The sequence below is a fragment of the Cebus imitator genome, unplaced genomic scaffold (assembly GCF_001604975.1).
Source record: "Cebus imitator isolate Cc_AM_T3 unplaced genomic scaffold, Cebus_imitator-1.0 Scaffold6, whole genome shotgun sequence".
NCBI classification, from domain to species: domain Eukaryota; kingdom Metazoa; phylum Chordata; class Mammalia; order Primates; family Cebidae; genus Cebus; species Cebus imitator.
In genome coordinates, this window is record NW_016107321.1 from 6,374,918 (window position 1) to 6,400,537 (window position 25,620).

Genomic DNA, 25,620 nt, shown 5'->3' on the forward strand with positions numbered 1-25,620 from the left:
TGTTCCTATTTCTCCACATCCTCTCCAGCATCTGTTGTCTCCAGATTTTTTAATGATCGCCATTTTAACTGGTGTGAGATGGTATCTCAATGTAGTTTTGATTTGCATTTCTCTAATGACCAGTGATGATGAGCATTTTTTTCATATGTTTGTTGGCCTCATGGATGTCTTCTTTTGTAAAGTGTCTGTTCATATCCTTCGCCCACTTTTGAATGGGCTTTTTTCTTGTAAATTTGTTTTAGTTCTTTGTAGATTCTGGATATCAGCCCTTTGTCAGATGGGATGGAGTTTCATTCTTGTCACCCAGGCTAGAGTGCAGTGGTGCGATCTTGGCTCACTGCAACCTCTGCATTCCAGGTTCAAGCAATTCTCCTGCCTCCGCCTCCCCAGTAGCTGGGATTACAACTGTGCACTATCACACCCAGCTAATTTTATATTTTAGTAAAGACAAGGTTTCACCACATTGTCTGGGCTGGTCTTGAACTCTTGACCTTAGGTGATCCACCCACGTTAGCCTCCCAAAGTGCTGGGATTATAGTCATGAGCCATTATGCCTGGCCTATTCAATGTAAATCTCAAGAAATATTTTTATTTAGCATATATTATAATTCATCAATACTGAGTGTTCTATCTGGTGATTCATCAATCACCTGAGTCCAGAGAGTTGTGTCAGTCAGACAAAACACTGACAAAATGAAAAAGTACAAACACAGTAGCTGCACCTGTTTCTGCTAAAGAAATGTATTTTATTCTACAAAGTGCTCAACAGAATTTCTCAAATACATGCAAAAAGAAATAACTAAAAACGAACCAGTATCAATCGCTGGATAAAGATAGCCCTGAAGGGTGGGAGGCTGTCTCCCAACTTCTTTACTGAGCAATTCATTCTCCTAACTGTGATTCCTGGCCGGCCTCCTTGTGGATTTTGACAAGAACCATTCCTATATATGTTTAGTTCAGGGCTTAAAATAAAGATGGGCTTCCCTTATGTAGTACACACACTACTAAAAAGTGCAGATCTGATGGGAGGGAAGAAAAAGGATCACTTATTGCGTTGGTTTAAACTAAATCTCACTGCAAAGCTGAGCCCCTACGAGCTACAAGCAGCAGCCCCACTCTCCCAGCCTGTTAACCTACTTACGGCACACTCACCAGTCACTAGCAAGGGTTTTCAGCGTAGGAGCTGACCACTGAGGTTATACTTCAGTGGGTTTGTGGATTTTTTGTTGTTGTTTTTTTGAGACACGGTCTCACTCTGTCATCCAGGCTGGAGTGCAGTGGCACAATCACAGCTCACTGTAGCCTCAACCTCCAGGGCTCGGGCAGTCCTACCACCTCAGACTCCCCAGTAGCTAAGACTACATGCATGCCCCCACACCCAGATAATTTTTGGGTTTTTTTTGTAGAGACAAGGTTTGGCCAGGTTGCCCTGGCTGGTCTCGAACTCCTGGGCTCCTGTGATCCGTCTGCCTTGGTCTCCTAAAGTGCTGGAATTAACAGGTGTGAGCCACCACGCCAGGCCAGATTTTTTAAAAAACACTCTAGTACAGGAGCTTGTGAGAGATTACCATGTTCTTTTCTTGTATTGAGCACAATAACTTTTAAGTCTTTGCAGGGAAACTAAAATCTACACAGTGCCTATAATCACAATCTTAAAGGACTAGGTGCATCAGAATTCAAAACCAGCAGGCTCCTGGAAGGAGGTAAGGGCTGCTCTGCAGCTCTGGGTGGGTGGAGGGAGAGAGGTGCTCTAGGAGGAGGTGGGAACTGTTTAGGGAGGAAGAGAGAGCGGCTCTGTGAGGGAGTGAGAGCTGCTCTGGGAGGGGCAGTTGTTGAGGCTGAATTGTGCTTACCGCCAGCCTTAAAGGGACAGCAGAGGAAAATGTTTTCTTAGGGCAAACAGAAAACTCCTTGCAAATAATGAAATATGACTTTTGCTTTGTGAAGTTTGACTTTTTTTCCATCAAAGAATAGCCCTCTTCTATGTGTTAGTTGACATTCATACATCAAATATCGGTAAATTACTTTTCATTATAAAACTGTAGGCTGGGCACAGTGGCTCACGCCTATAATCCCAGCACCTCGGGAGGCCAAGGTGGGCAGATCACGAGGTCAGGAGTTCAAAACCAGCCTGGCCAACACAGTGAAACCCTGTCTCTACTAAAAACACAAAAATCAGCGAGTGTGGTGGTGCGCACCTGTAATTCCAGATACTCAGGAGGCTGAGGCAGGAGACTCACTTGAACCCGGAGGTGGAGGCTGCAGTGAGCTGAGATTGCGCCACTGCACTCCAGCCTGGGCGATAGAGCAAGACTCTGTCTCAAAACAACACAAAACAAAAAAACACTGTGGTGTTTTTAGGTGAGAAAGCAAAGGGTTATATGACTGTTTTAAAGTTCCCTTTATACATCCTTTTCTTTCTGACTGCCAGACAAAGGAAGCCCTCAGAAGGAACGAGTGCCTCCCTGGTGCTGCAGATGCGCTCCTCCAGAGCCATGAGCATAGCCAGTCCCCAACTTTGTGCTTCAATCCAACAAGAACCTTCCTCCAAGTAAGGAACAGATGAGGCGTGATAATGACTCTGTGGTTATGGGACAAAATGACACATTTTGAGGAGATTTACACTGAAGTATGCACTGGTGAAATGATACGCTATCTAGGGTTCGCTTTAAATACAGCAAAGAAGAAAAAGGGCTAAAAAAGTGTAAAATATGTGGGTTCCTTATTTTTGATATGTTACTGAACATTTCCATAATCAAATTTAAAAATTACATAATTAAAAATCCATATAGAATCATTTATTTTTTATTTTTTTTACAGGTGGGGTTTCACTATGTTGCCCAGGCTGAAGTGCAGTGGCTATTCACAGGTGCAATCTCACTACTGATCAGCATGGGGGTTTTAACCTGTTTTAATGGGAGTTTCTGACTTGTGCCGGTTCACCCCTGCTTAGGCAACTTGGTGGTCCCCCGAACCCAGGAAGCAAAGCGTATTGTAGACAACTGAACGACAGCACACCACAGCCCAGAACTCCTGGGCTCAAGGGATCCTTCCTTAGCCTCCTGAGTAGCTGGAACTACAGGCACATGCCATCATGCCCAGTCAGAATCATTTATTACTTGGATACTTTGGGGAGCTAGGAAATCTCCTTGAATTCTAATTTGGAACTTTGGTCATGACTTTATCTTTTAAAAGTGAATGAATTATTCTTTTCAACTGACCAACATTTTAATGTGTACCTGCATGAGTATCTATGGCAGTTCATTTTTTATCCCTTAATATTGCTGAAAAGACATCTGCATACTAATTATTTTTAAATTTTACTTTTATTTTATGTATTTGAGACAGGGTCTTGCTCTGTTTCCCAGGCTGGAGTGCAGTGGTGCTATCGCAGCTCACTGCAGCCTCAACCTCCCAAGCTCAAGCAATCCTACCACCTCAGCCTCCTGAGTAGCTAGGATCACTGGAATGTGCCACTGTACTTGGCTAGTTTTTAATTTTTTGTAGAGATGGAGTCTTGCTACATTTTCCCGGTTGGTCTTGAACTCTTGACCTCAACCAATTCTCCTGCTCTGGACTCCCAAAGTGCTAAGATTACAGGCATGATTTTAGGCCTGACCTAAAATTTATTTTTAAACCACTGGAACTAAATGAATTAAAAATTCTATACCAAAATATTATTTTTAATAATCCTGTTACACTGGTTACTCAAGTCCTGATTCCACTCCACTCCAAATAGCAAATAAAGGTCATATTTCTTGCAAACCGTGTATGTGAAAGAACTTTCATCTCACAGATGTCCCAGAGGTGCACAGGTATTCAGTAACTGTTACTGCTTCTCTCCCCAAGTGACCTGACAGTGCTTAGCTGCTGTGAAGACACAGTGGCCTCAGGGACATGATCACACTGGCACGTATCAGATCACACAGGGTGCCAAACCTCCTTAGCAAATGAGAAGGGACAGGGACTTGGGACCTACCTTTTGTATCCCAAAGCAAAAGGATAAACCTTCCCTCCTTCTAGATTTAAAAGACACAAAACTAATACCATCAGCACTGAAGCTAGAGAAGAAAATGCCACTTACTAGTACTGCATGTGCCAAGATGTGAAAAGCTAAAAGCTTTATCGTGGTGACTATTTAATACTCATCAGCCCAGACTCTTTCTACTTTATTTGAAATCATGCTTTAAGAGTGTCTAAGAAAATATCTGATTTAAAAATAGTATTTATAAAGAAACATTACCTCTATTCACAGAAAACTAAAATCTAGATATTACTAGCAAAAACATGTATGAGGTGAAGAATTCTCATTTCAGAAACAACTGCCTTCTAAACAGGGGCAATTTCTATAGAAAATTCTTTAAATAGGGAGGTTCCTGTAGGTGGGTAGTTAAAATATAATCATGTTTTCAAAAAGTCACTTTCCCTACATTCTTTCATCCACTATATAAAGTGAAGAATATCTGTACCTGTATTTCAGGAGAACCATTAACCCCTTCAAGTGACACATTTTGGTCAAGTTATATGAAACCTTAAATACTTTCAGTTAAGCTTGTTTGAGCACAATCATCTATAACCTTTAAGTATAAATAAATAGTCCCGGATAGAAAAGTAGGAAATGGAATCAACAGGACCTGGTGACTAAGTGAAGGGTGGAGGTACAGAAAAGAGAGTTCAGGCTAGGCACGGGGGCTTACACCTGTAGTCCCAGCACTTTAGGAGGCCAAGGTGGGCAGATCACTTAAGGTCGGGAGTTCAAGACCAGCCTAGCCAACATGGCAAAACCCCATCTCTACTAAAAATACAAAAATTAGCCTGGCATGGTGGTGCATGCCTATGTAGTCCCAGCTACTTGGAAGGGTGGGGCATGAGAATCGCTTGAACCGGGAGGTGGAGGTTGCAGTGAGCCGAGATCGTGCCACTAGGCGACAGAGCAAGACTCTGTCTCAACAGAAAAGAAAAAAGAGAGAGAGTCCAGGGCAATTCCCAGTTTAGGGCATAAATGATGAGCAAGAGAGGAGTGCAGCTGGGGGAGGAGGGGCGGGGTGGAACTTAGCATCCTCTACCCCTCTCCGACGGGGCGGGTGGAGAAGATGCTAAGTTCAGACCACACTGGACTCGAGCAATGTCTGTTTATGCAGAGCTGTTCTGTAGGCATGGTGGTGGTGACGGTGATAGTGTCTTGGTGTGAAGGATGAGAGCGACGAGAGCAGGACGGGTGTGGGGAGCCAGCGGTGGACAGGAGGGAGCCGATGCAGCTGTGGCAGTGGAAGAAATCACCCAAAGGATGGAAAAAAGCGAAGAGGCCTGAGGTTGGAACCTAGGAAGAGGGACCGAATGGGAAAGGCATGCCATGCCAGAGCCGGGGAGGGAGATGGCAGGGATGGGACGAGGCAAGAGGCAGCTGAGAGAGGCACTGCCAGAAAGGACATGCCTGTATGTGTTGACAGCGTCAGAAGATGCCAACCAAGGTAGCCAAGCAGAGGAAGGAAGCACCAGCCTGCCAAGGAGACCACACCTGAGGTCAGGAGCCCAGAGAGAAGCATGCTCAGGGGATCTTGGGGCAAGACACAGGAACCACTGACTGGGGAGTGAAGCTGCCAATGCCTGGAAGATGCACACAAGAGTCACATCTTTGCCTGACCCAGGACACGGGGCCACCCTGACTGTGGGGGAAATGGGTGTCACTAACTTCCCTAAGTTTTGACACCTTGAAATTCTCTTAAGATGATTTTTAAAATGGTTTATGCACCCAGATTATATATGTGCCTCACTGCAGGAGGTCTGTGGAGATGGGGTATCAGGGATGACACAAGGCCAAAGCCACAGTCTGGGAAGAGCTCTCTGCAGAACCCATTGTCCCCCACAGCGGAGAAATGCCCCGGGGCAGCTTCTTGGAGCTCCCCCAGGAAGGGCAGGAACAAGGAGACAGTTTTCTTTCCATGCCATTTTATGTGTGTGGTAACTTTCATTCAGAAGTTACTACAAAATTCTTCCTCATTCAAACTGGAGTCTCAACTTGAAGTTTGGGGTTCTTCTTCTGACCCATCCTCAGTGGCCTCAGTCTCATCAGCTGGTCACCACCCTAGGAGGACCACACTCAGCCTGGAAATGCTGGGTGGTGTATTAGCATGTCTACCTTTTACATGGAAACACAGCTCAGGTTCTCACTGCATTCTTTAGTTGAAAGGCTTTCCAAGTGAATTGACGGTTAGCTAAGATCCAAAACTGCTGGAAGAGTATTTCAAAATGTCAATGTCTCAAATAACTTTCATACATTGAGGGGCAAAGTATTCTCCTAAACCCCAGGATAACACAGAGGCAATGCAACATTCTCTCCTTGCATATCCTGCTGTGATGCTGGGTGTTTCCAAAACTGCAAAAGCTTCACTGCAGCAACATTACTCTGGATCAACTTAGGATGCAGATACTTTTCCTAGCCATACTTAAATTTATTTGACATTTTCTATTTGTGTCATTCTGGTTTGCTCCCAAGCCCTATAAAACCTGTTCTATTTATAAATATATCCTGAGTTTATCAAGCTGAGTTTATATCACTACTTCTTCAGTGACTTTTCTTTTCTCCAAAATGTTTTCTATCAGTCTATTATAGACTGAACTGTGTGCCCCAAAATTCATATTTTGAATTTTGTTGAATAAATGTGTTGAACCCCCAATGTGACTATTTTTGGAGATGGGGCCTACCAAGAGGTAATTATGGTTAATGAAGTAGTATGGGTGGAACCCTAACAGGACTGGTGTCCTTACAGGAAGAGGAAGAGACACCAGAAACGTGGGTGCACAGAGAAAAGTCCACGTGAGAACACGGTAAGAAGGCAGGTGTTTGTAAGCCAAGGAGAGAGGCCTCAGGAGAAATCAAACCTGCCAACACCTTGATCTTGGACTTCTAGCCTCCATAACTGTGAGAAATACATTTCTGTTGTTGAAACCGTCCAGTCTGTCATATTGTCGTGGCAGCCCAAGCAAACTAATACCATGTCCTCACTCACTAAATAAATTCCAGGTAGAATTACATTTCTTTCTTGCAATTTAATAGAAGACAAATTTTAGCCTGAAGTTGAACACATCCTTTGAACAAATTAGCTGTTTAAGTGAAGATGACATTAACAACATGATGTGAAAAATAACCTTTTTTTTTTTTTGAGACAGAGTCTTGATGCCCAGACTGGAGTGCAATGGCACAACCTCGGATCACTGTGACCTCTACCTCCTGGGTTCAAGCAATTCTCCTGCCTCAGCCTCCCAAGTAGTTGAGATTACAGGCGTGCACCACCATTCCAAGCTAATTTTGTATTTTTTTGTAGAGGCTGGTCTCGAACTCCTGACCTTAAGTGATCCACCCACTTCGGCCTCCCAAAGTGCTGGGATAACAGGCATGAGCCACCGCACCTGGCCTGAAAAATAACTTTTGTTTTTACAAAGGTTAAATCAAATTCAGCAACCCTGAGACTGGGATGAGACATTATATACTTTTTAGTATATAATGGTTCAGCATAAAGAATATGTTACCTTTAGAGTATTCTTACCAAAATTGTTTACTCCAACTCTAATCTAGACTTAACTTCCAGTTTATAGGAAATTCAAGGGCCAGAAGTAAAACGACACTATGAATAAACAATCAGACAAATCTAGAGTGTGAGGACAGGCAGCCACACTGACCTCATGAAAAAGTCAATTTAAAAAAAGGAAACTGTTCTAGACTAAAAGACTGAAGAGACAGAACAATCAACTCCTGTACACGAATTAAACTGGATCCTGGTTCCAAAAAACAAAAAAAGAAAAAGCTAGGGAAATACAAAGATAGCCTAGATGCCAGATAATGTCACTGCTAATTCCTTAGGAGAGCCTGTGCAGGCGAATGGCCTTCTTCTCAGGATACACAAGTTGAAAGATGTAAGGCTGATATGTCACAATGTCTACAACTTACTTTCAAAAACAAGTACTACAAAAGCCTGTACGTGGGGAGCAGTGAGGAAAAAGAGTATGCAAACATGGCAAAATGTTTCAGGAAGGCGTCTTTTCTCAAATTTTCTGTACATTTGAACATATTCATAATAGAAAGTTGGGGTTTCTATTACCCCAAAATATCACCTCCATCTGGATCAGGATGTGAAGAGGAGAATCCACAGATGGAATACAACAAATTCTCAAAGCTGTATGCATATGTGACATATAATGTACACATGTGCATTCTTCCAGGTAAAAGGTTCAGTTTCTATCTGATATTCATCTAAAGTAGTCTATAACACCACAAAGGGTAATAAACCACCCTGTAGAATGAAAAAAAAATATGACAAATAGGAAAATAGCTACACTTCAAACTTGATGCTTGAAAATATACACTGCTTTATTATTATTATTATTACTATTATCATTATTATTATTTTGGAGATGCAGTGCCACTCTGGAGTGCAGTGGTGCAATCTCAGCTCACTGCAACCTCCGCCTCCTGGGTTCAAGCAATTCTCTTGCCTCAGCCTCCTGAGTAGCTGGGACTACAGGCGCATGCCACTACACCCAGCTAATTTTTGTATTTTTAGTAGAGACAGAGTTTCACCATGTTGGCCAGGCTGGCCTTGAACTCCTGACCTCAGGCGATCCACCCGCCTCAGCCTCCCAAAGTGCTGGGATTACAGTCACGAGCCATCGTGCCCAGCCATGTACTGCTTGTATTTTTTAAAGCTGATGGGAAGTAGCCTAAAATGCCATTATAATCCGAAATAGCTCAAGATGTGAGGAAAAGGTTTACTCCTGGAAGCTGTTTTAACTCACATTAAAGGCAGAGAGTTCTCAGGGAAGCAGAAGGAGATTCAGCCGGCTTCCTGCTGCTCTACCTTCATGTCCACTGTTCAGAGCTGCCTGAGCTGCAGGGGTGCTGCTTTCCACATCAAACTTCCGACGTTACAAACATTAGACTGGTGCACAACCTGTCTCTGTACTCTTTTTTCATTAATAAAATCAGACCAAGCAAGAGATTTGAATGAGTGGCAGAGACAAGATTACTGTTCAATGTCCCAGTTCAAAGAGGACTGACAGAGTGCCTAATACACATATTCTCTGTGTTCAATTCTTCCAAGGGTCCTTATTGCTTCAGTGACCTGCAACCCCCCTCCAAGAGATGGGGTCCTGCTATGTTTCCTAGGCTGGTCTCGAGAACTCCTATGTTCAAGTGAGCCTCCCATCGCAGCCTCTGACTAGCTGAGACTACAGGTGCCTGGCTGCAAACCTTTTATTTAAAGGCAGTGGGGGTGCTTTCCTAGAGCAAAATCCCACCTCTTAGTAAAAGCAGTCATCAGGACAGAGGCTGGGGCCAAGTGCCCAATCGCTTGCCACATCAGTTCTTTCCTCACGCCAAGGTCTATAGAGTCAAGGCCAGGTACGTCAGCATGGCCTCCATTCGTCCCATGGCCATGGTCTGACTGACTCCTCCCACCCCATGAGTCCCCTTCATGTTCCACAGCAGCAGTAAACCACTCCCTGTGGCACATCAACACCATGGTGTCGATACCCTGGAACTCTGCTCGGGCTGCCTGCAACAACGTTCCCCAGATTCGACTTGGGAGTTGCAGCCAGCCCTTCCTGGGAAGTCCTCCCCCACATGTTGCCAAGCCATGGCAGCTGTATTCTGTGTAAGGAGAGGTCTGTCTCCACAACAGGTCCAATTGTCCCTCAAAGGCAAAAGCTACATCCCTCTCACTGCTGTATCCCCAGTGGGTCCCCGGCCTGTCCTACATGTGTGCAGTCTGCTGGGGACACTGGCTGCCACAACTTATCAGAGGACCATTAGATGAACCTCACAGATGGCTCCCGGGTTCCATCACTCTAGGCGAGAAAAGAATGTAAAGCCAAGACTTCCACTCATAGATTCTTAAGGGCCTTCACATCTGTTCCTTCATTTATCATTACAAAAGACCTGGGAATTAGGCAGGAAATAATTCACAGTCCTTGTCACATAGCAGAAACTGACCCAGGAGAGATCAGGTGCCCTGGATAAGGTCACTTAATGCAACACACTTTTCCTTGAGGGGATTCTGGAGGTAGTAAAAACCTATAAAAATATACCTTTATAATAAACGAATCTAAGCATTTCATATAAATACACACAAATAGTAAGGGATAACTGGAAGTCTTTGGGGGAAAGCAAGGGAAGAAACATGGAGTTGAAAATACCTTTTCAGAAATCTCCTAATACCAGTTTCGAGAAGAGAAAAATTATTTGCCTTTTCACTTGAAAAATGAAAACATTAAATACATAGTGACCAGAGGAAACCAATTCTGTTAAAAAAATGTGGCTCAAAAATGAAAGTTATAGTTCCGTATTATACTGCTTGCTTTTTACCAATAATAAACTTAAATCCCTGGCAGAAAACATTCTGGCATTACATGTATTCTGCTATACTTGGAAAGTACGTTTTATATTTACAAAGGTTTTAACTAGTCAATCCTTAACATTTAAAAAATAAATTATCTTTTATTATTTTTATTTTATTTTATTTTTGAGCCAGAGTCTTTCTCTGTCGCCCAGGCTGGAGTGCGATGGCATGGTCCCAGCTCACTGCAGCCTCCACCTCCAGGGTTCAAGAAATTCTCCTGTCTCAGCCTCCAGAGTAGCTGGGACTACAGGCACAGGCCACCACGCCGGCTAATTTTCATATGTTTTTTAGTACAGACTGGGTTTCACCATATTGGTCAGGCTGGTCTTGAACTCCTGACCTTAGGTGATCCACCCGCCTCGGCGTCCCAAAGTGCTGGGATCACATGTGTGAGCCTCTGCACCCGGCCTCCAAAATGAATTATCAATATAGAATTCTATTGTTATTATATGTTATTTTCTCATTTAAGTCAAACAGGTATATTAAAAAAAATTTTGAAATTTGATTTTTAAAAAATGAACCAGAGGCTCATTGCCATAAAAGAGCTGCTGGTAATCTTTTGATTCACTTCCCTCCAGCTCTTTTTACCAGGGGATGGGCTTTTTTGATGTCTTATGATGTAGCTATATACCACATATCTCATTTCCTATCCTATTGTTTGTTTAGATTAGTATTAACTTAGTGGATACATAGTATCAACTGCATATTTATGCAAATTTTATTAATAAAATAAAATTGTATATATATTTTATATAATTAAAATGTTAACTTAATGTTACCATACTGGTGGGAAACATTGTTTCTCCAATTTGTGGTTCATTTAAAATTTTTGTTTTAATTTTTACCTGGACGGTTTTATCGTTCTTTTCCTTTGTGATTCCTCAAGCGGCTTCTGCACCAGCTCCTGCTCCTGCCCCTTTCCTCCCTCCCAGCTTCCATGGTTTTAACATCACACACCCACATTCCAGAGGCGTTACCTGTTGGTCATCAGGAGTCCATATGCCGCACGTAATTTGACTTTCCAAGTTGATTTCAGATGACCAGTGTCTTTGTCCACTGACAGAACCAACCAGGACAAACCCATCTCGATAGGAAATAAGCGCTTGAGTCCCATCATGGCTCCACGTGAAATCACTCACCTTGGGACACACACAGAAAAGAGTCAACTTGTAATCTGAAAAGGAAAGCACTTTTATCAGTCTAGACATAGTCATTAACTCAGCCTTTTGGCTAAGATGGAGATGGCCTTAAAATATAACATATCTTATTTGAAAGCTATAAGAAAAACTATTGAGATCAGCTGCAGTGCCTCATGCCTGTAAATCCAGAACGCTGGGAAGCCAAAATGAGAGGATCACTTGAAGCCAGGAGCTTGAGCCCAGCCTAGACAACATGGCGAGATCCTACCTCTACAAAAATTTTAAGAATTACTCAGGGCCGAGTGCAGTGGCTCATGCCTGTAATCCCAGCACTTTAGGAGACCGAGGGAGGCAGATCACTTGAGGTCAGGAGTTCGAGACCAGCCTGGCCAACACGGCGAAAGCCTATCTCTAGTAAAAATACAAAAAGGAGCCAGGAATGGTGGCACGTGCCTGTAATCCCAGCTAGTAGGAAGGCAGAGGTGAGAGAATGGCTCGAACCAGGGAGCCATTCTCATGGCTTGTAATCATCACCTCGTCTCAATGGAGGTTGCAGTGAACCATGATCATGCCATTGCACTCCAGCCTGGGCAACAGAGAGAGACTCTTTCTCAAAAAAATTAGTCAGGAGCAGTGGCACACACCTGTGGCCTTAGCTACTTGGGAGGCTGAGGTGAGAGGATTGCTTAAGCCTAGAAGGTTGAGGCTATAGTGAGCTGTGATTGTGCCACTGCACTCCAGCCTGGGTGACAGAAGTAGGGATTGTCTCTAAACAATTTTTTTAAGAAAAATGACTGAAATCGACTTCAGTGCATACTGTGCATCAACAGTGTTCTATGTGTTTCATGTACATTAATTCATTAAGCCTCAAGTCAATAGCCTGTGGAAGGTATTATAGCTCTCATCTACAGAGAAGACTCAGTCAACACAGCAGGCAAGAGAGAAACAAGAAAAATCCTAGGGATATCTGGCTACAGGGTCCTTCCTTTCAACCACCGTTATACTGCTTCTCACTTATGGTTAGTAATAGATCCTCCATCACCGTCTTCTGGTCCCTTACCAAAATAGTAAAGCTGTAGGTTTCTGATGAAATTCTCTCTCAGTCTTGCTAACAATATCCCCTCAATCAGAATGAAGAAAAAAAAATCTAACTGAAAACACTACTTCATACTTGGGTGTTAAGTTTACCAAATGCATTTATTGCATCTAGTCAAATGACTGTATTTTTCCCTCTATTAATCTACTGCTGTGGTAAGTTATTTGTATGGATTTTTAAATATCATACTATTCTTGCATAGCTAGCAGACTCCAATTTGGAATATTGTCTTTTATACACACAGTTGAAGCTGATTTGCTAGTGTCTTTAAATTTTCTGCATCTGTATTCATGAATGTAGTAGGCGTGATTTTGTTTTTGTAACGTGCGTCTCTGGATTTTGCAGGGTTATGCTACCTCAGGATGAGCTGAAGTAGTCCCTCTTTTTCTAATGCCTAAAAGAATTTGTATAAAAACTGAGATGATTTGTTTCTTCAAAGTTTGGTAGATCAGGTTTGGACCTGGAGTCAAAAAAAAAAAAAAAAAAGGAAAGTTTGGTAGAACAAGCCTGCCAAATCATCTGGCTATGTATTTTAGTAATGGGAAGATTATTAACCATATCTTCAATTTAATAGCTCTAGACTAAACTTTCAAGTTCTTTTTTTTTTTTTTAGACAGAGTCTTGCTCTGTTGCCCAGGCTGGAGTGCAGTGGCACGATGTTGGCTCACTGCAACCTCCACTTCCCGGGTCCAAGTGATTCGTTTGCCTCAGCCTCTTGAGTAGCTGGGACTACAGGCACACACCACCACACTTGGCTAATTTTTGTATATTTAGTAGAGATTAGGGTTTTGCCATGTTGGCCAGGCTGGTCTCCAACTCCTGACCTCAAGTGATCTGTCCACCTTGGCCTCCCAAAGTGCTGGAATTATAGGCATGAGCCACTGTGCCCAGTCTAAACTTTCAAGCCTTCTACTTCTTGAGTCAGTTCTGATAATTTTGAAAAGGAATTTGTGTTTTCAAAACTGTTGGCAAGTAGTTGCTAGTATTTTCCTTTAAAAAATCAACTTTATTAAGGTATAATTTATATGCAGTAAAGTCCCTCCTCACTCCAGGCAGTCAATCCCCAGCCCTAGTCCTAGGCAAACAGTGATTTCTGTCACTGGTTGTTCATTCTAGAATTTTGCATATGGAACCATATGGTACCAACTTCAGTGTCTGACTACTTTCACTCAGCATAAAGATGTTGAGAGTTATCTGAATTGTGTGCATCAGTAGTTCATTTCTTTTTACATATTATTCTGTTATATGAATACACCACAATTTGTCTATCCAAATTGCTATTCAGCAAAGTCTCAGGATACAAAGTCAATGAACCAACAACAGCCAAACCAAGGGCCAAATCAGGAACAAACTCCCATTCACAACTGCCACAAAAAGAATAACATTCCTAGGAATACAGCTAGAGGATCTCTACAAGGAGAACTACAAAACACTGCTCAAAGAAATCAGAGATGATACAAACAAATGGAAACACACTCCATGCTCATGGGTAGGAAGAATCAATATCATTAAAAGGGCCATACTATCCAAAACAGTTTACAGATTTAATGCTATTCCTATCAAACTACCAATGACATTCTTCACAGAACTAGGAAAAAACTATTTTAAAATTCATATGGAGCCAAAAAAGAATCCTAAGAGCCAAGGCAATCCTAAGCAAAAAGAACAAAGCTGGAGGCATCATGCTACCTGATGTCAAACTATACTACAGGGCTACAGTAACCAAAACAGCATGGTACTGGTACAAAAACAGACACATAGACCAATGGAACAGAACAGAGAACCCAGAAATAAGGATGCACGTCCACAACCATCTCATTTTTGACCAAGCTAACACAAACAATGGGGAAAGGACTCCCTATTCAATAAATGATGCTGAGATAACTGGGTAGCCATATGTGGAAGACTGAAACTGGACCCCTTTCTTACATCATACACAAAAATCAACTCAAGATTATAAGACTTATATGTAAAACCCCAAACTATAGAAACCTTGGAGGACGACCTAGGCAATACCATTCTGGACACAGGAATGGGCAAAGATTGCATGATGAAGATACCAAAAGCAATTGCAACAAAAGCAAAAATCAACAAATGGGATCTAATTGAATGAAAGAGCTTCAGGACAGCAAAAGAAACCAATAAAGTAAACAGACAACCAACCTATAGAATAAGAGAAAAATTTTACAAACTATGCATCTGACAAAGGTCTAATACACAGCATCTATAAAGATACTTAAACAAATTTACAAGAAAACAATCCCATTATAACGTGGGCAAAAAATATGAACTGACACTTTTCAAAAAAAGACATACATACAGCCAACAAGCATGTTTAAAAAGGCTCAACATTACTGATTAGAGAAATGTAAATCGAAACCACAACGAGTATCATCTCACATCAGTCGGAATGGCTACTATTTAAAAGTCAAAAAATAACATGCTGGAGAGGTTGCAGAGAAAAAGGAACACATATACACTGTTACTTGGGTTGTAAATTAGTTCAGCCATTGTGGAAAACAGTGTAGTGATTCCTCGAAGACCTAAAAACAGAACTGCCATTCAAACCAGCAATTCCATTACTGGGTATACACCCAAAGGAATAGAAATTGTTCTGTCATAAAGAGACATGTACATGTATGTCGTAGACTGGTTAAAGAAAATGTGGTATATACATACCATGGAATACAATGCAGCCATAAAAAAGAACGAGATCATGTCCTTTGCAGGAACTTGGATGGAGCTGGAGGCCATTATGTTTAGCAAGCTAACAGAGGAACAGAAAACCAAATACAGCATGTTCTCACTTATAAGTGGGAGCTCAATGACAAAAACACATGGACATATTGAGGGGAACAATAGACACTGGGGCCTATCGAAGGGTAGAGGATGGAGGGTAGAAGGAGGGAGAGGATCAGGAAAAATAACTAATGGGCACTAGGCTCAACACCTGGGTGACCAAATAATCTGTACAACAACCCCCCATGACACAAGTTTACCTATGTAACAAATCGGCACATGTACCCCTGGACTAAAAACTTAAAACAAATTGCTAGATAGCTGGGTTGTTTCCAGAATTTAGTTATTATGAAACTATCATGAACATTCATGCAATCACGTGCAGGACTTTTTATGACACGTAATTTTATTTCTCTTGAGTAAATACCTAGGAGTGGAATTGTTGGGCTATATGGTAAATGTATGTTTTACTGCACAAAAAATTAGTAAACCATTTTCCAAAGTGGTTATGTCAGGCTGGGCGTGGTGGCTCACACCTGTAATCCCAGCACTTTGGGAAGCAATTCCCAGCCTTGCTGACCTTGAACCACATGTTCCTGGTAACATGGTTGTCCCCACATATCCCCACATGCATAGAACATTCAAGGAGCCCTGCATTCGTATATTAAAAGGCCAGGGTGGCGGGGCCAGCTTTTTCTGCAGGCTACATGAGTGACGTACCTGGTCAAACCAATCCTCTGAGCCCTAAGCAAATCAGACACCACCTCCTCCAGCTTCTGCATACATACTTGGCTGGTATCCACTGATGAGAACAAACACTGATGTGTGTGACGGATTACATATTGTTTACTGAGAGATGACGGCAAGGAACATGGTGCCGTCCCAAGGCAGAAAACCGCTTATGGCATTATAGAATAGTAAGCAATATGTACCAGTCACGCACTAGTGAAACCAGTTCTTAAAATGCAGGATGCATGATCTTGCCCCCATTTCTCCACTTAAAGAATGCTTTCTAGTTTATTTTTAATTAGTAGTGAACAGGCGCTAGCTGCTTGCCTAGTTTATCTTTATTCTATCTTTAATAAATGGTGCTGGGAAAACTGGCTAGCCATGTGCAGAAAGCTGAAACTGGACCCCTTTCTTACACCTTATACAAAAATTAACTCCAGATGGATTAAAGATTTAAACATAAGACCTAACACCATAAAAACCTTAGAAGGAAACACAGGCAATATCATTCAGGACATAGGCATAGGCAAGGACTTTATGACTAAAACACCAAAAGCAATGGCAACAAAAGCCAAAATAGACAAATGGGATCTAATTAAACTTAAGAGCTTCTGCACAGCAAAAGAAATAATAATTAAGAGTGAACTGGCAACCAACAGAATGGGGAAAAAATTTTGCAAGCTACTTATTTGACAAAGGGCTAATATCTAGAATCTACAAAGAACTAAAACAGATTTACAAGAAGAAAACAACCCCACCAAAAAGTGGATGAAGGATAGAACACTTTTCAAAAGAAGACATTTATGTGGCCAACAAACATATGAAAAAATGCTCATCAACACTGGTCATTAGAGAAATGCAAATCAAAACCACATTGATATACCATCTCATGCCAGTTAGAATGGCGATCATTAAAAAATCTGGAGACAACAGATGCTGGAGAGGATGTGGAGAAACAGGAACGCTTTTACACTGTTGGTGAGAGTGTAAATTAGTTCAACCATTGTGGAAGACGGGTTGGCAATTACTCAAGGATCTAACGATAGAAATACCATTTGATCCAGCAATCCCATTACTGGATATATACCCAGAGGATTATAGATCGTTCTATTATAAAGACACATGCACACATATGTTCATTCCAGCACTGTTTACAATAGCAAAGACTTCGAACCAACCCAAATGCCCATCAAGGATAGACTGGATAAAGAAAATGTGGCACAAATAACCATGGAATACTATGCAGCCATAAAAAAGGATGAGTTCATGTCCTTTGCAGGGACATGGATGAAGCTGGAAACCATAATTCTCAGCAAACTGACACAAGAACAGAAAACCAAACACTGCATGTTCTCATTCATAAGTGGGTGTTGAACAATGAGAGCACATGGACACAGGGAGGGGAACATCAGACACTGGGGCCTGTTGTGGGGAAGGAGGGATAGGGGAGGAATAGGAAGGGGTGAAGGGATCGGGGATGGATAACATGAGGAGAAGTACCTAATGTAGGTGACGGGGTTGCGGGGGAACAGATGCAGCAAACCACAATGGCATGTGTATACCTATGTAACAATCCTGCAAGATCTGCACATGTACCCCAGAACTTAAAGTATAATAAAAAAAAAAAAAAAGAAAGAAAAACTTAGGCATGTACCCTGTCCACAGAACCATAATAAATATTCAACATATATTAAACAAATTAGTTTTTAATTTTTATGAGTACATATTAGGTGTATATATATTTATTTCTTAGTATCAAGTCTTCAAATTAAAATTTGTCTTTACATGACTCTTAAAAAAAACATAGGACACCTGCTCACTAACAATAATCGCTGTTTACAAAGAATAAATACATGGGTCAGAGTTTGCTCTGGGCTTTCAGCTGGGAAATGCTGTCAGTCCCCAGGTGCCCCACTCTGATTTCCCCTTTTCCACTCTATTTTTGTTTCTGTTTCTTAATTCCTTCAGCGTCGTCTCGGTTGGGGTCTCCGCGACCGAGCTGGTCTCGGCAGTCTGCTGCACTCGGGAAGCTCCTCTTTCAGCTTTGGAGCTTCCCCTCGCTCTGTCTCTGTAAGGGGGAGCCTGTTCCTTCTGCCTCCTTCTTCCTTCTTGCCTATTAAACTCTCCACTCCTTAAAACCACTCCACTTGTGTCCGTGTCGTTTATCTAAACGGCATGAGGACCAAGAACCCTGGTGTTCCTCCACTTACTGCCTTTCTGGACCAAACTCATGCAGGGTATGAGGTAAGAATCAAGGTTTTCTTTTTAAAAATAACAGATATTCAGTTGTTTCAGCACCATTTGTTGAAAAGATTATCCTTCCCCCATTGAACTACTTATGCATCTTATAATTACCTTTAGTTATCTTGTAATCTCTATTTATAGCTATGCCCCATTTTCATTATAAAATTGTTTATTTCTGTGTTCTCTTTTCTCTTGATCAGTTTTGCAAGCAATTTGTCTATTTTGTTGATTTGTTTCCAAAAAACAATTTTTTGGATTTGTTGATCTCTACCTTATCATGTTTTCCCTATTGTATTAATTTTCACTTTCATTTTTATTATTTCTTTTTCTCTCATTGGATTTACTCTCCTGTTCAATTAATAATGTTTTAAGATAAACACATATCTGACCAATAATCACAGTTTTATTGCTAATATAAGTAATTAAGGATATACATTTCTCTCACAGCACCACTTTAATCATGTCTCACAAATTCTGGTATATAATTAAGGACTAAACTATGATTTTTTTACCTTGCCCAAATTTTTATCTAAGAGGTCTAGGGAGTCATGCCCCCAAAATCATAATTCTCATCAGATAGGTTGGGTTTTACTTAACCCTATATATCATGATTTACTTTCCAACCTGACTCTGACATAACATTACAAGACCAATAAGAAAATCAAAATATTTTACCCAAAAGCATGCTTGTTTGCTGTATCTTGAAATGGCCCTGCAAAGCTGTTATTTGCGGGGGGAAAAACTGCATTTGTAAAGAATCTCCATTAATGTAGTTAGATCTTTTTCTTCCAAACCATCCCAATCCTAAAGAGATTACCTAAAATCTGAATAGGAAGCATTTGTCATCCTATTGTCTCTAAGGACAGCCACTATAAGACTTCAAAAGCACTTTGGGCTGCACAATCTTTATTTTAGTCTGAACATTACCTTTCTATCAATCCTGGGTCTTTAGACAAAGTCAACCGATTGTCAACCAGAAAATATTTAAATTCACCATAGCCCAGAACCTCCCCTACCCCTTTGCGTTGTTCTGCCTTTCTGGACCAAACCAATGTATGTCTTACATGTATTTGACTGATGTCTCACTCCTCTCTAAAGTGTATAAAACCAAGCTACAGCCCGACCACCGTGGGCACATGTTCTCTGGACTTCTTGAAGGCTGTGTCATGGGCCATGGTCACTCATATTTGACTCAGAATAAATCTCTTCAATTATTTTATGGAGTTTAACTCTTTTTGTTGACATAGTGTTTTCATTATCACTGAGATCTAGAATTTTATAAATGTCTTTAAACCATGAGCTATTTAACAATATATTTTAAAACGTCTAAACAGACAGGGATCTCTTATCTTTTTGTTACTAACTTCTGACCCAGTTGCACTGTGTTCAGAGATCATGGTCTATAATCATGATACCTGACAATGGAAATCTGTTGAGGTTTTGTTTATCCTCAGATAAACTCAGAACCTTGACTTCACTGACTATGTTCCAACCAATTATACTGTCTAGTTTTTTTCATTAACATAAAACAATGTTTTTCAGAAACAATGCATTACATTCTGGAATAAAATTAAAAAGCTCTTTCATTTTGCAAAGATAATGCTATTTACTTGCATGCATTTTAACTATATATCTTAAAAAGATTTGTATTAAGAGAAAAAACTATTTTGGGAAATCTCCTTAATTGAAAGCCAAAACGCATAGCCAGTAAAAAGTAGCTTCTTAGAGATACCAGCAATTTTACATCACAAAAAACAGATAAAAGAGGATGTTCACATGAACTAATTGGGTTTCTGTTTGTCTACAGACTTGGTCTTGCTTTGTCACCCAGGCTGGAGTACAGTGGCACAATCATAGTTCACTGCAGCCTCAAACTCCTGGGCTCAAGCAATCCTCTACTTCCGTCTTCTGAGTATCTGGGACTACAGGGTTGGGCTACCATACCAAGCTAATTTTAAAAACATTTTTGTTGAGATGAGGTCTTGCATATTGTCCAAGCTGATCTTGAACTCTGGTCACAAGAGATCTTCCTGACTCAGTCTCCCAAGTAGCCACTTGGCCCAATTTGGGTTTATGAGGACAACATAAAGTGATAACAATAAATCACAACTGGAAAAACAAAACCAGAGAAAACCAAGTATCAAATTGCTTTAAAAAACAAAAAACAAACAAACAAAAAAAACGCCAGTCATGGTGGCTTACACCTGTAATCCCAGCACTTTGGGAGGCAAAAGCAGGCAGATTACAAGGTAGGCCAGAGATTGAGGCCATCCTGGCCAACATGGTGAAACCGTCTCTACTAAAACACAAAAAATTAGCCAGGCATAGTGGCACACACCTGTAGTCTCAGCGACTCAGGAGGCTGAGGCAGGGGAATTGCTTGAACCTGGGAGGCAGAGGTTGCAGTGGGCCAAGATTGCACTACTGCACTCCAGCCTGGTGACAGAGCAAGACTCTGTCTCAAAAAATAAATAAATAAATAAAAGTGGTCACTAATGCCTGTAATCCCAGCACTTTGGGAGGCCAAGGTGGGTGGATCACCTGAACCCAGAAGTCCAAAAATGGCCTGGGCAATGTGGTGGAACCCTGTCTCTACTAAAAGTACAAAGAATTAGCCAGGCGAAGTGGCGTATGCCAGTAATCCCAGCTACTCAGGAGGCTGAGGCTTAAGAATCGCTTGAACCTGGGAGGTGGAGGTTGTAGTGAGCCAAGATCACGCCACTGCACTCCAGCCTGGGTGACAGAGAGACCCTGTCTCCAAAAGAAGGGGCAGAAACCCCAGTTCTTGTGGTTGTTTTTCAACTGCAGAAGGTTGCAGTGCTCTTGCTTTACCAAAGAGAGTTCTTAGACATGGATTAATTGAAGCTGAGCAGCAGGCTGACCATGCCATTGACCCAGGCAGCTTTTCATCACTGTCTCAGAGTGTGTGTGCCTGGCACAGCCACCCCTGGTGACTAATACTGTAAAATAATGTGTGTACTGTTCCAAACTCATTTTTGAAATAAAGGACTCTTAATCATTTCTTGAAAAAGAAACTGTTAAAGCATCTCTTAGCTTTTGCCAAATGTTTGATTACTTTGTGACAATGAAAGGCATGCTGTATAATGAAGACACTCTGTGGCTCCTCCTGAAAAGTAGTCTTCTTCTCTGAGCTGCTCTCAAAGACACTCCTCTTCTGAGCCACAGAACTTTGCCTGCTGTACAAAGCCACCACTCCCTTGACCAGTGATTCATTGTCTCCAGTGTGCGATGTCCTTTTAATTTGGATAAGATCTGACTCCAACACAATTAAAAGCAACCAAATCTCCCCCAAAATGTCAGCATTTAATGATGACAGTTGTTCAATGGGTTCTAGGATTTGAAAAATCTGAGTTCCCAATTGTACAAAACTCTAAATGATATTACCACATACAGTAATTACTTTAGTCGAACCTGATAGGGGCAGGCATTTGTGAGATTCTGGGTGCTTCCAACTGTTCTATGGCCCAGGTAAGCTCATTTGCCTCCAGGGCTGAACTCATCCTCCCCTTCTTGTTTCTAGTATTTGCTCTAAACTCTCAATGGAAAGAAACACAAGGGATGTGCAGGGTGGTGGTGACTGCACAGCTGCTATGGAGATGACAGAGGGCCCCTGCTGACAAAGGCTACTGCTAGAAGAATCCACACACTGGTGGCACTGCCTAGCTGGTGGGGAGGGCCTTTTAATGGTAATAAATCCTGAACTCCCTTGGGTATACAGTCATGTGTCAATTAACAATGGGGATACATTGTAAGAAGTATGTCGTCAGGCAATTTCCTCGTCGTGTGATCATCACAGAGTGCAACTGCACGAACCTGGAGGGTACAGCCTACTCCACACCTAGGGGGTATGGGACAGCCTATTGCTCCTAGGCTACAAACCTGTACACATGTGATGGCTGTAGTGAACACTGTAGGCAACTGTAACACAACCGCAAGTATTTATGTATCTAATGCTAGCTAAACATAGACACCATGCAGTAAGAATACAGTATAGAAGATAAAATGTGGTTCACCTGTATAGGGCACTTTCCATGAATGGAGCTTGCAGGACTGGAAGTGGCTCTGGGTGCACCAGAGAGTGAGTGGTGAGTGACTGTGAAGCCGAGGACATTGTCGTATGCCGCGGTAGGTTTTATAAACACTGTACACTTAGGCTACACTCATTTTATTAAAAAATTTTTCTTTCTTCAATAATAAATTAACCTGAGCTTACTGTAACTCTTTTACTTCATAAACTTTTCAGTTTTTAAAAAAGTCTGATCCTTTCTTTGATCCTTTTGCAATAACACTTAAAACACAAACATATTATATAGCTGTACCAAAATATTTTTTCTCTATATCCTTATTCTGTAAAGCTTTTCCTATTAATTTTTTTTCTTTTTAAATGTTTTTGTTAAAAAACTAAGTCACAAACACATTAGCCTAGGCCTCCATGGCACCAAGATCATTCATGTCACCGTCTTCCACCTCCACACCTTGGCCCACTGGAAGGTCTTCAGGGGTGTGATGGCTAATATTGAGTGTCAAACTTGATTGGATTGAAGGATGCAAAGTATTGTTCCTGGCTGTGTTTGTTGCCACAGGAGATTAACATTTGAGTCAGTGGACTGGGAGAGGCAGATCCACCCTTAATCTGGGTGGCACCAGCTAATCAGCTGCCAGCACCGCTGGAATAAAGCAGGCAGGAGAAGATGGAGGAGCAGGCTTGCAGAGTCTTCCAACCTTCATCTTTCTGCCATGGGAGATGCTTCCTGTCCTTGAGCATTGGGCTGCTAGTTCTTCAGCTTTTGGACTCTTGGACTTACACCAGTGGTTTGCCAGGGGCTCTCGGGCCTTTGGCCACAGACTGAAGGCTGCGCTGTCAACTTCCCTACTTTTGAGGTTTTGGTACTCAGACTGGTCCACCACTGGCTTCCCAGCTCCTCAGCTTTCAGAGAGCCTATCGTGGGACTTTACCTCGTGACCGTGTGAGCCAATTCTTCTTAATAAACTCCCTTTCATATATATATATATATGCATATCTGTCCTGTTAGTTCTGCCCCTCTGGAGAAACTGACTAGCACAAGGGGCAATAACATATCCATGGAGCTATCATTTCCTATGATAACAATGCCTTCTTCAGGAATACCTCCTGGAGGACCTGCCTGAGACTGTTAACTTTTTTTTAATAAGTAGAAGCATACTCTAAAATAATAAAAAGTACAGTAAATACCAGTAACAGTCCTTTGTTATTATCAAGCATTACGGACTGTACTAATGGTATCTGCTATACTTGTGTACAACTGGCATCACAGTAGGCTTGTTTATACCAGTAACACCACAAACACATCAGCAATGTGTTACGCGACATTGTCACCAGGTGATAGAAATTTTTCAGCTCCATTATAACCTTATGAGATCACCATCCTATATGCAGTCTGTGTTGACCGAAACGTCATTATGCAGCATGTAATACACTATGAATACGTGCATTTCCACCAAAAGAGAAAATCATTTCTTGTTTGGGAAAATGACAATGCGGTGGGGCATTATAGACTCAAACAAACTAGGGTTTGAGTTCTGGCTTACCACCCATGAACTTCCTTGGACAAGTTACTGAACTCCTGACCTGGATTGTTTTCTTCCATTAACTGAGAATAACAATATTTTTGGAATAGGGTTCCTGAAGACTGAAAGATATAACGTGTGAAAAAGCTGAGCACTCATTTGGCATTTATCCTTGCTCCCCTTCCGTTTTTTTCTCTGAGCAATGATTTAAAGTCCTCTAGCTGCCCTAAATCTGAAGGCATGTTTCACCTCATCACTGGGCTTTTCCAGGGAAAAGAGCCCCATGCTTTGGTTAATGGAAGAATGACAGCACTTTAGAACCTTCACAGGCAAACTCGGACAAGTGTCCATTTCACAGAAAACCATGACCCGTTGCTACCTCAAGGCCTGAAACTCATCTTGGGTGATGGCCTATGGCCACTGCTGCAGCGCAGGGCAGCTCCGTGCTATACAAGGTGGTAGTATCTCAACATGCTACAGGTGCTGTGATAAGATGCAGGCAGCACCATGGGCACTTTTCATATACAGTCCTAGGTGATCCTCCACGATCCTAAGGCAGGTACCCTGTAGCCCCTACATTACAAATAAGAAAACTGAGGCACAGGGAAGTATCTACCACAGAGAAGTCACGGGGTGAGATTTCTGGTCTATACTGCCTGATTCCAGAGCTCATGCTCTTGACCACATGTCCATCCACATAAAGATGTCCACATCTGTGGCTCTACTTCAAGAAGGCCAGTTAATGGTCACAGGGCAGGCTTTGCCTCTTCCTTTTCTCACTCCAAGGAGGCCTGAAGGAAACTGGTAAGGCCTTATCAGCCAGTCAATATTATTACACTTAACACCACCACGTCAACTCAGAAAAAAAGAATGCTCTGTTTTCACACAGGGCCTTCTGTGATGATATCTTACAGAGATCCTCAGCCTGCTAACAGTCACTGACAATAATATCTTTATTCATTGTAATTTTATGTCACTTGACTGAATTGTAGCTTGGGAAGCTCACAACTTATTTAAGCAACAGGAGGGGGAGGGAAGAATGAGAATCAAAGTACCTTAGAAGCGTATGTATGGAAAAGCAGCCACAGGGAAATCACTCTGAGAGTTAAGACAGTCCAAGAAACCCCTCATTAATTATTAATTGACACCCCCTGAGGACTCCGGTTCTTGTGTCACAGTTTTGTACACTCCCCAGGATGGGAACTGCCTGCTCAAACATGTATCCTTAAACCCATATAAAAGGGGCACCATGAAGCTGTCCCATAAACCTGTCTATGGAACAGTTCTAGAAACAACGCAGCTCAGCAGGGTGTCCTGGGTGCAACTGTTTCCTGAGAGTTCAGACAAACTGCATCAGAAAGGAAGGGCTGGAAGATGACAACAGGTGGTTGTGCTAATTGAAACCTGCAGGAGAGATAGTAGCACCCTTCCCTTGTTGAGCAGATTGTGAGAAGTCACGTGGCATTCTCTGCGAAAGACCGATGAGATGACAAAACAGAGAAGATACTTTCTGAAAGGGGCAAAACCGTGATATGCCACAGGCCCCACATTTAACACGGAACCGTAATACTGAAGGGTAAAAAATGATTTCACAGATCTAAGTAAAGTTTAAAAGTTGGAGAGTTCTCACAACAGCAGCGTGGTTGAAAAGGAAGTATGATCCTGCACTCTCTTTTTATCCAGTGACATACGCAAGAGAAATGAAAAGCAG

At 41.8% G+C, this 25,620-nt stretch overlaps 1 protein-coding gene across 3 annotated transcripts in view; it reads right to left on the minus strand.

Moving 5' to 3' along the window:
• Nucleotides 1-25,620, minus strand: part of TULP4 (TUB like protein 4) — a 214,654-nt gene that overhangs the window by 70,851 nt on the left and 118,183 nt on the right. For all 3 annotated transcript variants that reach the window (XM_017538460.2, XM_037741884.1, XM_017538466.2), the window contains one exon: nt 11,372-11,533. In XM_017538460.2, the coding sequence (XP_017393949.1) occupies nt 11,372-11,533 (162 nt within the window). The remainder of the gene's footprint in view (nt 1-11,371; nt 11,534-25,620) is intronic.